Consider the following 10,582-nt stretch of genomic DNA (forward strand, 5'->3'; position numbering starts at 1 on the left):
AGTTCGCTGGCCGAGGACCGTCATCATGCGGTGTGCGAGCGAGCGGCTCTTGCGACCACCTGCTTCGACTTTTGTGTGCTCAATCTTCCTCCCTCCCTCCTCATCACCATCTCACTGCATCTCAGAAAACATCAATAATCATGTCGGTGAGTAGATGGGCCGGATGGGGGAGGCCTCCATCTAACACGCACAGGCAGAGCAGTTCAAGGCCGAGGCCAACAAGGCGTTCTCCGCTAAGGACTATGACAATGCCACAAAGCTCTACTCCCAGGCCATCGAGCTCGACCCCACAAACCACGTCCTCTTCTCCAACCGCTCGGCATCAAAGGCTGGTGCCAAGGACTACAAGGGCGCCCTTGAGGACGCCGAGAAGGCAAGTTTGCCGCGTCTGGACATGGCTAACGTTGCGCAGACCATCGAGCTCTCCCCTTCCTTCACCAAGGGTTACGCGCGCAAGGGCGCAGCCCTCCACGGCTTGCGCGAGTACCCCGAAGCTGTTTCGGCGTACGAGGCCGGTCTGCAGAAGGAGCCTGACAGCGCCATCCTCAAGAAGGGCCTCGACGAGGTCAAGCGCGCCATGGACCGCGACACGATGGGCGGACCCGGCGGCGACATGGGCCTCGGCAAGCTCTTCCAGGACCCCAACCTCGTCTCCAAGCTCCAGAACAACCCCAAGACCGCCGAGTTCATGAAGGACCCCGCGTTCGCCGCCAAGCTCTCTGCCCTCGCGACCAGCGGTGGCCAGCCCGACGTCCAGTCGCTCTTTGGCGACACCAGGATGCTCACGGTCCTCGGCGTTCTCATGGGCGTCGACATTGACGCCATGGAGAGGCCTGAGGGATCCGACGCTACCCCTCCTGGATTCCAGCAGCAGCCTCCTCAGCCCTCGTCTTCCTCGCCTCCCAAGGCCTCGTCGCCACCACCAAAGGCCGCTCCCAAGAAGGAGGAGCCCAAGGAGGAGCCCATGGACGTCGAGCCCAACCCGGATGCCGATGCCAAGAAGGAGGCCGATGAGCTGAAGGTCAAGGGCAACGCTGCGTACAAGGCGCGCAAGTTTGACGAGGCCATCGAGCTGTACTCCAAGGCCTGGGAGACGTACCCCAAGGACGTCGCCTACCTCTCCAACCTCAGCGCCGTCTACTTTGAGAAGGGCGACTACCAGAAGGCGATCGAGACTGCCGAGAAGGCTGTCGAGGAAGGTCGCGAGCTCCGTGCCGACTACAAGGTCATCGCCAGGGCCTACGGCCGCATCGGTACTTCGTACACCAAGCTCAACGACCTGGACAACGCCATCAAGTTCTACCAGAAGTCGCTGACCGAGCACCGCACGCCCGACATCCTGACCAAGCTGCGCGAGGTTGAGAAGGCAAAGGCCGAGGCTGCGCGTCTCGCCTACCTCGACCCCGCAAAGGCCGACGCTGCCCGCGAGGAGGGCAACGCCGCGTTCAAGGCCGGCAACTTTGCCGACGCCGTCAAGGCGTACACCGAGGCCATCAAGCGCGGCCCCACCGACCCCCGTTCGTACACGAACCGTGCGGCTGCCTACAACAAGCTGCTGGCACTCCCCGAGGCGCTCAAGGACGCCAACGAGGCCATCAAGCAGGACCCCACCTTCATCAAGGCGTACATTCGCAAGGCTCTCGTCCAGCAGGGCATGAAGGACCACACTTCCGCGCTTGAGACGCTCCAGAAGGCGGCCGACGCCGACAAGGACCACAAGCACACGAACGAGCTGCAGAGCAACATGGCCAAGATTATGAACGAGCTGCAGGCTCAGCGCTCGACCGAGACGGACGAGCAGACGTACGAGCGTGCGATGCGCGACCCCGAGGTGCAGCAGATCATGTCGGACCCCATCATGCGCCAGATCCTCTCGGACGCTCAGCAGAACCCCGCTGCGCTCCAGGACCACATGAAGAACCCGTCTGTGGCGGCTAAGATTCAGAAGCTTATCAACGCTGGTATCATCCGTACCAGGTAATGTAGTTAGATTGTGCATGGGTTATGTATAGCATTAGGTTTGGGCAGGTAGGGTGGGTTGGGGTGCTTGCAACTCGGGTGTGGTGCATGGTGCACGCGTGGCAATGCAGTTGGGTGCGTGTATGGCGGTTTATGAGGCTGGGCGCGACCCAACACCCAACGCGCTTCTCTAGCGCGGGGCGGGTGGCTCAGTCGGTAGTTGAAAGCTACGATTGTTTCAACCAGGTCCGGGGTCACGACTAGGACGGCGGTTCGAGCCCGACTGTGACCTGACATCCAAGAGGGGATAAAAGTGAAGGCGATATTATTTTTGTGTTTGGGTGTGAGACAATGTCTCAGAAAACAGTCACGGTGTGATTGGTGATGCTCGAGCCGAACACCACGGCTGTACTGCAACTGTCGATTCGGCAGCGTGGTAGAGCTCGTCGGCCCTGAGGGACTTGCCGTGACCGACCTGCTGTTCGTACATTAGCCATGGGCAACGGCAACATGGGTTGTGGCAGACGACTTCCAGTGCAAGCAACTAATAGGCGAGACTGACGCAGCCTCACGACCTGCAACGCACAGAACAGGAACGAATGCATGCGGCCGCGGGCCGACCCGCGCCACCAGTGCGCGGGGTAAAGGTAAAGACAAAACGAAAGTAACACGAGACTATTAGAAAGAGGCGCGGCGCTTGCGCTGCTTGGGGCGGCACTTGGACGGCGGGCGCGTGGTGGCCGCGCCGGCCGAGGTGGTGCTCGCGGCGCTGTTGCCGGTGGGCGCGCCGGTGCCGGTGCCCGAAGCGGGCGAGGCGACGACAGTGCCCGAGCCGGAAGACGAGGCCGAGTTGGTGGCGACGGCGGTGCCCGAGCCGGAAGAAGAGGGCGAGCCGGTGACGACGGCGGTGCCAGAGCCAGACGAGGGCGAGCCGGTGACGACGGCGGTGCCAGAGCCAGACGACGAGGGGGCGTCAGTGCCGACGGCGGTGCCAGAGCCAGAGGACGCGCTCGAGGGCGAGTCGGTGGGGGCGCCAGTGCCGGAGCCAGACGAGCTCGAGGGCGAGTCGGTGCCGACAGCGGTGCCAGAGTCCGAGGCGGAGCCAGACGACGACGAGACGGGGGTGGCGGTGACAGCCTCGCCCGAGCCAGTGGTGGTGGTGGACGAGGCGGCGTCGGCGGTGGGCGTGCCCGAGGCGGGCGTGGCGGTGGACGTGGGGGTGGCCGAGCTCGAGCCCGAGCCCTCACCGGCGGCCGCACCGCCACTCACAGGCTTGGCAGCGAGGGGCGAGGCGGCGACCGAGGGCACGGCGGTGGGCTCGATCCAGGGCTGGAGCGAGACGCTGGTCTTGACGGCCTGGACGAGGTTGGCGGGGTCGGACGGGTCCTCGCCCGGGGGGTACGTCTTGGGCCCCGTCTTCCACGTGGGCGAGACGAGGGTGACGCCGTCCTGGACGGGCGGGACGTTCTTGCCGACGGCGGGCGTGACCGCCGGGTGCGCGCCGGCAGCGTACGACTCCCACGGGTTGGGCGCCCACTCGGTGTTGGTGACGGTCGTGTCCCTCTCCCACAGGTCATTCTGCGCGCCGTCGGCGAAGCCGTACTCCCAGTTGTAGTAGGGCGGGTCGGTGAAGTCCTGGAAGATGTTGTTGCCCTCGGCCTGGTTGAAGATGAAGGGCGTCTTGGCGCCGATCGTGCAGTTGTTGCGGTCCCACGGGCACTTGTTGGCCACCTTGGGCTGGGTCGTGAGCGCGCGGGTGCCGGTCGCGCCCTTGATGTTGCACTTCTGCGGGGTGTTAGCGCCTGCAAGGGACCGCCAGGGAATGTGAAACCGCCAGGGAAGGTGAGAGGTGAAGAAGAACAAGTCCAACACACTCCGCCACACTCGACCAAACCTCCGCCACACTCGACCACACACCCCTCAACAACCACCAACGACCATACGAAGCACTCCCGAACCTCTAGAACTCACGAAGAGGGTCATGAACTGCTCGCTGCCGCCGCCTGCAGGCGAGTGGGACCAGTTCCAGGAGCAGTGGCATCCTCCGGGAGGGCAGGGGGGCAGGTCGGCGGGGATCTCGAACTCGACCTCCTTGAACCACGGGCACTGGTAGTTGACCGAGAAGACGACCATGCTGTCCGAGTTGACCTTGTGCGGGTCGCTCTCGTACGCAATGGCAAGGGCGCAGCCCTTGATATCCGTCTGGACGGTCTTGCCGTCGCCGGGCTTGCCGGTGCCGACGTGGAGCATGGCGTACTCGTCGCACGCGTAGTGCTGCTCGCCGTAGCGCTCGTTGGGGTTGCCCCACGTCGTAAAGTGCTTGTCGCACGACACCTGCGTGTGCCACTTGCCGCCGGCGGGCAGCTGGGCAATCTCGCCCTCGGCGGGCGGCTCGTCAATCTTGCCGTGGAACCACCAGCCCTTGGGGCCGTTCTTGGGCGCGTTCTGGTTGAGCGGGACGGCCATTTCAGAGTTGTCCCATCCGGTGCCGAAGCTGGGGGCGTGAGCGAGTGCATGGGGGCAGGCATGCATGCATGTGCGAGGGCAGTAGGCATGCTTGGTGGACGGTTGAAGGTTGGCGGGATGGATGGGACGTGCCTCATGGGTTTGGGTGGTGAGGCCTTTGGGTGAGGCTTTTGATGATCACTCAATGGCACCACCCATACCACACCCCGCCCACCGCCCACCGCTCTCTCGCGGCTGCGCCGCTCGCTCGCTCGTACTCACCCATACATCGACGGGTGCCAGAGCGCAATGTGCGCCTGCGCAGGCACAGCCAGCGCGGCCAGAGTCGCAGCGAGAACCGAAACGGGGACCATGTCAAACGAGTGTGGGAGCCGGCCTGCGGTGTTGAGAGAAAGACGATGGGGGGAGAAGAAACGCAGACGCTGGCTTTTGTTGTGCAGAGGCCAGCAATCCAGCGCTGGTCAGGTTGAAAGGCCTCAAGGCAGACGAAACGGGGTGAGGCGCGTCCCTGTGTGGGCAAGGCGCGTGGGTGGGCGTGCTGGCGTGCTTCTCCTCGCCCCGGCGCTGCACCGCGGCGCTGCACTGCACGACAGAATACTCACTGCTACCAGGGAGTGCGTGTGCATGCAGAAGCGGCAACGGCTCGACATGCCCACAGCCGAGCCGCCGCGCGCGACCTCCCGCCGGCGCCACTTCCCCTGCCCCGTGCCGGCATGCGACGCGCAGCGTGGCGCACGACGCGCCGTTGGCTGAAACGCGTCGGCACGCAACCCTGGGCAGGTCCAGGACGACTCCTTCTCCCCTCTGCCTCGTCTCGCAACTTGGCAGGGCGGGATGTACATGTCGATCTACGCCGGGCTGCACGGGCTAGGTGCGGGCTGGTCGTGCTCGCTGCACGCTCCTCGCTGCATGCTGCATCTAGAAAGGTGGCGTCGGCTGCTCGGCTGCTCGGCGTCGACTCCGCCGCCCCCGAGCAGCCAGCAACACAGACACAACACACACCGCAAGCCATCCCCCCTCGGTTGTGCATACCGTCCCTAACGTCACCGCGACCCCATCCCTCCTCGTGTGCGTTTGAGATCGGGACAGTCCCTTCGGCGTGCGTCGAGGCGCGTCCGTCCGATGGACCAAGGCACGCGCACCCACGACTCCACCGCGCCGTTAAGCTTGATTCCTGGCCTCCGTGGTTGTACTGACGCCGCATACCCCAGCCGCACCTTGTCTACTGCCGCATCTGCTGCTCAGGACGTGTCAGACTGCGAGGGGACATTGCGCGTCCTGGGGGCCTGGACAAGTCTCCAGCGCACTAGGTTTGTGCCTTGTTGGCGGCTGTTTCGGCCCTCGCTCCACTCGCTGGTCGTGAGGGTATGCTGCTCGACCAGCACGAGGGTGCTGCGGATGCGAGGGGGGCCGCTGGCTCGACATGCAGGCGGCCTGAAATGCCAAACACGCAGCTCGTGCAGACGGGGTTAGTAACGAGCTCGAAATACCTTTGAGGCCCAGCTACGTGCAATGTCCGCGCCCATGCCCCGTGCTCGACAACTCGGTCGCAGGGAGGCGCTGAAACGGTCCCCGCCAGTCCTAAACACGCAGCTCGCACCTGCAGGCGGGGTTAGTAACGACGGGGGTTAGTGACGAGCTCGGAATACTTTCCAGTCGCCCAGCGACAGGCAAGCGCCGGGGCCTTGCCTGGGACCTTGCCCAACCCCGTCGCGAGGACTTGAAGCGAGGCTCGCCTCTGGCCCAAACAAACACTGCGTACGCGTCTCGTCAGGCGCAGGGGGTACGTACGAACCCTCTTCTGCTTCTGGAAGGGGTAGTGCAGGTCGTGGAATGGTCGAAACGCGCCCTGGGTGCCTCGGGGTGTAGTATCGAGCCCGATCCAACAGCACCGGGATCGTTCGTGGCTCTTTGTCGTCGCAGCGGTTCCTCGCACCATTTCCGATCTCGAGGAGTGCGACATTTGCGCGTCATCACCGAGCAGGCAGACACTGGAGCGACCGGGCGGACACTGGGGCGTGGGTCCCTGCCGGTGCTGCGCTCGATTGGCCTCCCCTCGCGGCTCCTCGGCTGGGCTTGGGCTGCGGCTTGGCTGGCCTACATGTCGCCCTATGAGCGTCGCGGGGGCAACATGCATCGGCCCTGTAGTGGAATGGCCGAAATGCGCCCAGTGTGCCTTGGGGTAGTGTTCGGTCGAGCCAGATGCGGTTGTTCGTGGCACTCGGCTTCGTCGCAACGATGTAGGAGTACGACCTTTGCGCGTCGTCAACCGCCAGGTCAACACTCCCTGCTGGTGCTGCGCTCCGGATTTGCCTCGTCTTGGCTACTCGCAACGTCCCCGATCTCGAGGAGTGCGACCATGTGCGTCGCCAACGACCAGGTGGACAGGAGCGAGGGTCCCTACTGCTGCCGCGCTCGAATTGCCTCGTCCCGCGGCTCCTCGCCTGGGCTGGGACCGCTACCCCGCTGCCTGCATGTCGCCCTTCTAGCGAGCGTCGCGCGTTGTGCGCCACACGCACCGTCGCTCCCTCTACCGTGAAACATGGACTGTGTCCCCTTGCTGCTTTCGGCCGATACGACCTAGGCGGAGTGCCGCTGTCCGCACAAACGCCTCTGGGAGCACCACAGCACGATGTTGGTTTGTGGCACTCTGCTGCCCCGGGCTGCTAGTGCCCCTCCTCGAGTGCGACTTCATGCCGACGACGACGGCTTAGCACTCTGGAGTACGACCTCCGCGTCGTTGGCGACGACTGGGACACCGATTTGTCCCTGCTAGTTTGGGGGATGTTTGCCTCGTCGAGGCGGACAAGGCGTTTCGTACTTTGTCCTGCGACATTCCTGCGAGCGTCGCCTGCTCGACTACGTGCATTCCCTCTACAACCGTAACACTTGTCCCTTGCCCCCTTTCCTTCTTGGGCCGCGAGCCACGACGCGCAGCTCCCTGCTCTGCGACCGTCTCACCCGGGATCACGTCACAATCGGCAGTGTGGCACTTGTCCCCTCGTGAGCCGGACGCCTGCCAGAGACCTCGGGCTCTGCCTCCCCCGTGTCGTCAGCCAACCCCCCGTCAGAACACTCTTTCACCAGCTCGCCCAGCTGCAGATCCTGCTTGGTCTCCGCCTTCACCCCGTGGTCGTCGGGCAGCGCGGCGGCGTTCAGCGCGGCCGCGCCGACATTCTCGACGCGGTACACCTCCTCGTCCTCGTAGCTCGAGTCCTTGATCCTGAGGACGACGAGCAGCGCGAGCGGGAACGCCACGAGCACGAGCGCAAAGCACACGAGCACTTCGGTGAGGTACGGCGTATGCACGGCGTCCATGCCGAAGCTTATGGCGGCGCCGGCGCTCTGCAGGCCCTTGTAGTAGCCCGTCATGCGGGCGAGGCGGAACGGGTCGTTGGTGAGGCTCGAGAGGATGTAGTACGCGAGGCCTTGGTACGCTGCGTCGCCGATGAAGAAGACGAGGAAGAGGAGGAGCGGGCCGCGCGTGCGCGGGTCACTCCAGTCCCAGTGGCGGGCTGCGACGCCTCTTGCAGCGTCGGGCCGCTGCAGGGCGTACTGCACTTGGAAGGCTATGGCCGAGGCGTACATGAGCAGCTGGAGGCTTGCGACGAGCGCGAAGGCCGTGAGCGCGCGGCCCCGGCGCTTAAGCGGCGTGTGGTCGAGCACGGCGCCGATAGCGTTCGCGCCGAGGATCGCGCCGAGGTTGGTGAGGAAGGACGAGAGGGCGCGCGTGCGTGCGTTGTAGAGCGCGGACACGACGCTCGCCTGGTACGCGTAGAAGAAGTTGGAGGCGAAGCAGAGGGGGAGGAGGGCGAGGAGGCGCCAGTCGCGGATGAGCTTGGCGAGCTCGCGCAGCTCGGAGGCGGCAGAGAGGCTGGGGAGGAGCTCGACGAGCGTGCCGTCGGCGCGGATCACGCTATTCGGCGGGAGGACGAGCAGGCTCGTAAAGACCGACGAGATCATGATGACCATGAAGGCGAGGTAGACGCCCGTCGAGACGGCCGGCAGGGCCGAGGTGGCGAGGATGCCGAGGGCGATCGAGGCGCCGACGACGCCGCCCAGGCTGAAGATGGACCAGAAGAGGCCGAACGCGCGGCCCTTGTCCTTTTCTGCGGGGTACGAGAGCATGATCTGGCCCTGGGCCGACCAGAGGAGCCCGGCGGCTGGGGTGTGAGTGGGGGGGGGGGGGGGGCGCTGGGCCCAACTCGACTCACTGAAGCCCAGGACAGCCCCCGCGACGATCATGAATGCGCTCGTCCCGTGGCGCTGGTAGGCCCACAGGCTGCCGATGTAGAGCGAGTAGCCTGTCGTGCCGATACAGAGGGTGAGCCGCACGCCGATGACGTTTGTGATGCTCCCGCCGACGAGGCCTGGTGTCAGCTGGGGGGTGGAAGCAACGCACCGGTCAGCGCAAAGACGCCGTACAGCACGCCGTTGGCGATGTCGACCACTGCGGTTAGCGACGCCGGGAAACAACGTACAGATCACGTTGGTCGTGCCGCCGGCACCGAGGCCGTTCATGGCTGTGAACATGCCCACGGAGCAGAAGCACACGAAGCCGACGAGCGCGACTTGGGTCCAGGGCGAGTTGTCTGGGTCAGGTCAGCGTTGTTGCTCCTCACACGAGACCGCCGCGTCAGCTTGGGGAGGGCCGCCACGCACAGCGAAAGCGCCCCAGCCGGAGGGCGGCGAGCCGGTCCGCGATGCGCGCCATTGTGAGTGTTGTGGGTGCACGCTGCTGCCTGGAGGTGAGATGTATCTGTGAGAGCGGCCGGGAGGCAGCCATCGTTTGGTGGACGGACGGTCGGGCAACTGATTACGAGTGAGTGCCACTGGCACTGGTCATGTGAGTGGGGCTCCCCCACCCTAATCTCGCCGCTTTGCCCGAGTGGCCCGGGGTGCTGCGCATTGTGGGAGGCGGCTCTGGCCGGGGCAGTGCAGATATGCTGCAATTGCAGTTGGGTATATGCAGACGCAAGGTGGCAGCTGCATTGTGCTCGGCTGCAAGGTGCATTGTGCGCCGCTGCATGGCTTGCAAGGTCGTGTGTCAGCCGCGGCTCGTCAGCCGTCACGCTGGCTTGTCCCGAGCATAGCCCAGACGGCAGGTTTCGGGTGTTTGCGTGTTTGAGCGTTGGCTACTGGCTGGCTCGGTCGGTGGCCGGTGGGCAGGTGGTGGTGGCGCACCTCGGTCTCGCACCACTCATCGCACCGACTCTGTGCCACTCGCCCACGCAGCCATGCACGTCGTCGCCATGCATGCAGCACCGCACACTGTCGTCGCTTGCCGGTGGCAAATTGCTCGCGGTCGTCTCTGCTCCGGTGTGGCCGTGGCTCAGAGCCAAGCCAAGCCACGGCACCTTCCCTGTCCCCCACCCTCCCTGCACATCAACGACGACTTTGTGCTACGCGCATCATTGATTATTCCACCGACGCGCGTCTCTCTAATGCGCAGCGACCGAACATTACTCCGACGAGGCAAACGCCGCAAAAGCGGTGCAACGCGTCGCGTGTCGTGATGAGATTGTGACAGTGGCCCACTGACATCACTGCTGATGCTTGTGCTTGTGCTTGCCTGCTCATTGGGCATTGCATGGTGGTGGTGGTTGTCGCCCCTCCAAGCCCCTTCGCACCATGTGCATCCAATTGAGCAGGCAGCAGAGTGAGCGGGTGTGGCCGCCGCCGTCTCCCGTTCTGCCAGTGGCCAGTGGCTCCCCCAAGCCGTTGTTACAGACTAGCGGGAGCAGTTTTGGAGTGTGACGCACGCGATGCACCGACGACACCATGTGGGGCGACGGAGCTTGGTCGACTTGGCCCCCACCGCGCGGCGGCGCGGCGTGTCGCACGCCGTGCATGCGTCTCTGCAGTGTAGGCAGGAACGGCGCCGCGCAGCCTGGGTGATGGTGGGTGGATGATGATGGTGATTGTGCGTGGGTGGGTGAGTGGGTGGGTGGGGCCGGGATCGAGTCTGTCAAGAGCCATGACGTGGGAGGGGAGCAGACGGGGGAAGGTGCAAGGCGCGAGGCGGTGAGGGGGGTAAAGGCGAGGGGAGCGAACAGTCGTCCGTCCGTCCGCCCGGATCCAGACTGTGTGTGTGTGTGTGTGCGACGGCGGGAGGCGAGGGGGGGAGGGGGCAAGGAGATCCGAGGTTGAGTGGGTG

At 64.8% G+C, this 10,582-nt stretch overlaps 3 protein-coding genes across 3 annotated transcripts; 1 reads left to right on the forward strand and 2 right to left on the reverse strand.

Annotated features, from left to right (window-relative positions):
- Window positions 1–140: 140 nt before the first annotated feature.
- Window positions 141–1,981, forward strand: STI1 (Hsp90 cochaperone; the record flags this gene model as incomplete). The annotated part of the gene is made up of 2 exons (XM_069357559.1): window positions 141–146; window positions 194–1,981. The coding sequence occupies 2 exons, from the start codon at window positions 141–143 to the stop codon at window positions 1,979–1,981; spliced, it is 1,794 nt and encodes a 597-aa protein (XP_069205496.1).
- Window positions 1,982–2,637: 656 nt separating this feature from the next.
- On the reverse strand, window positions 2,638–4,778 carry Q8F55_009191 (uncharacterized protein; the record flags this gene model as incomplete). Its single annotated transcript, XM_069357560.1, has 3 exons — window positions 2,638–3,744; window positions 3,931–4,453; window positions 4,687–4,778. The coding sequence occupies 3 exons, from the start codon at window positions 4,776–4,778 to the stop codon at window positions 2,638–2,640; spliced, it is 1,722 nt and encodes a 573-aa protein (XP_069205497.1).
- A 2,614-nt stretch (window positions 4,779–7,392) lies between these two features.
- Q8F55_009192 (uncharacterized protein) lies at window positions 7,393–9,139 on the reverse strand (the record flags this gene model as incomplete). Its single annotated transcript, XM_069357561.1, has 5 exons — window positions 7,393–8,588; window positions 8,640–8,795; window positions 8,828–8,875; window positions 8,907–9,017; window positions 9,088–9,139. The coding sequence occupies 5 exons, from the start codon at window positions 9,137–9,139 to the stop codon at window positions 7,393–7,395; spliced, it is 1,563 nt and encodes a 520-aa protein (XP_069205498.1).
- Between the last annotated feature and the right edge of the window lie 1,443 nt (window positions 9,140–10,582).

This window comes from Vanrija albida (genome assembly GCF_041260175.1).
Source record: "Vanrija albida strain AlHP1 chromosome Unknown contig_7, whole genome shotgun sequence".
Lineage (NCBI taxonomy): Eukaryota > Fungi > Basidiomycota > Tremellomycetes > Trichosporonales > Trichosporonaceae > Vanrija > Vanrija albida.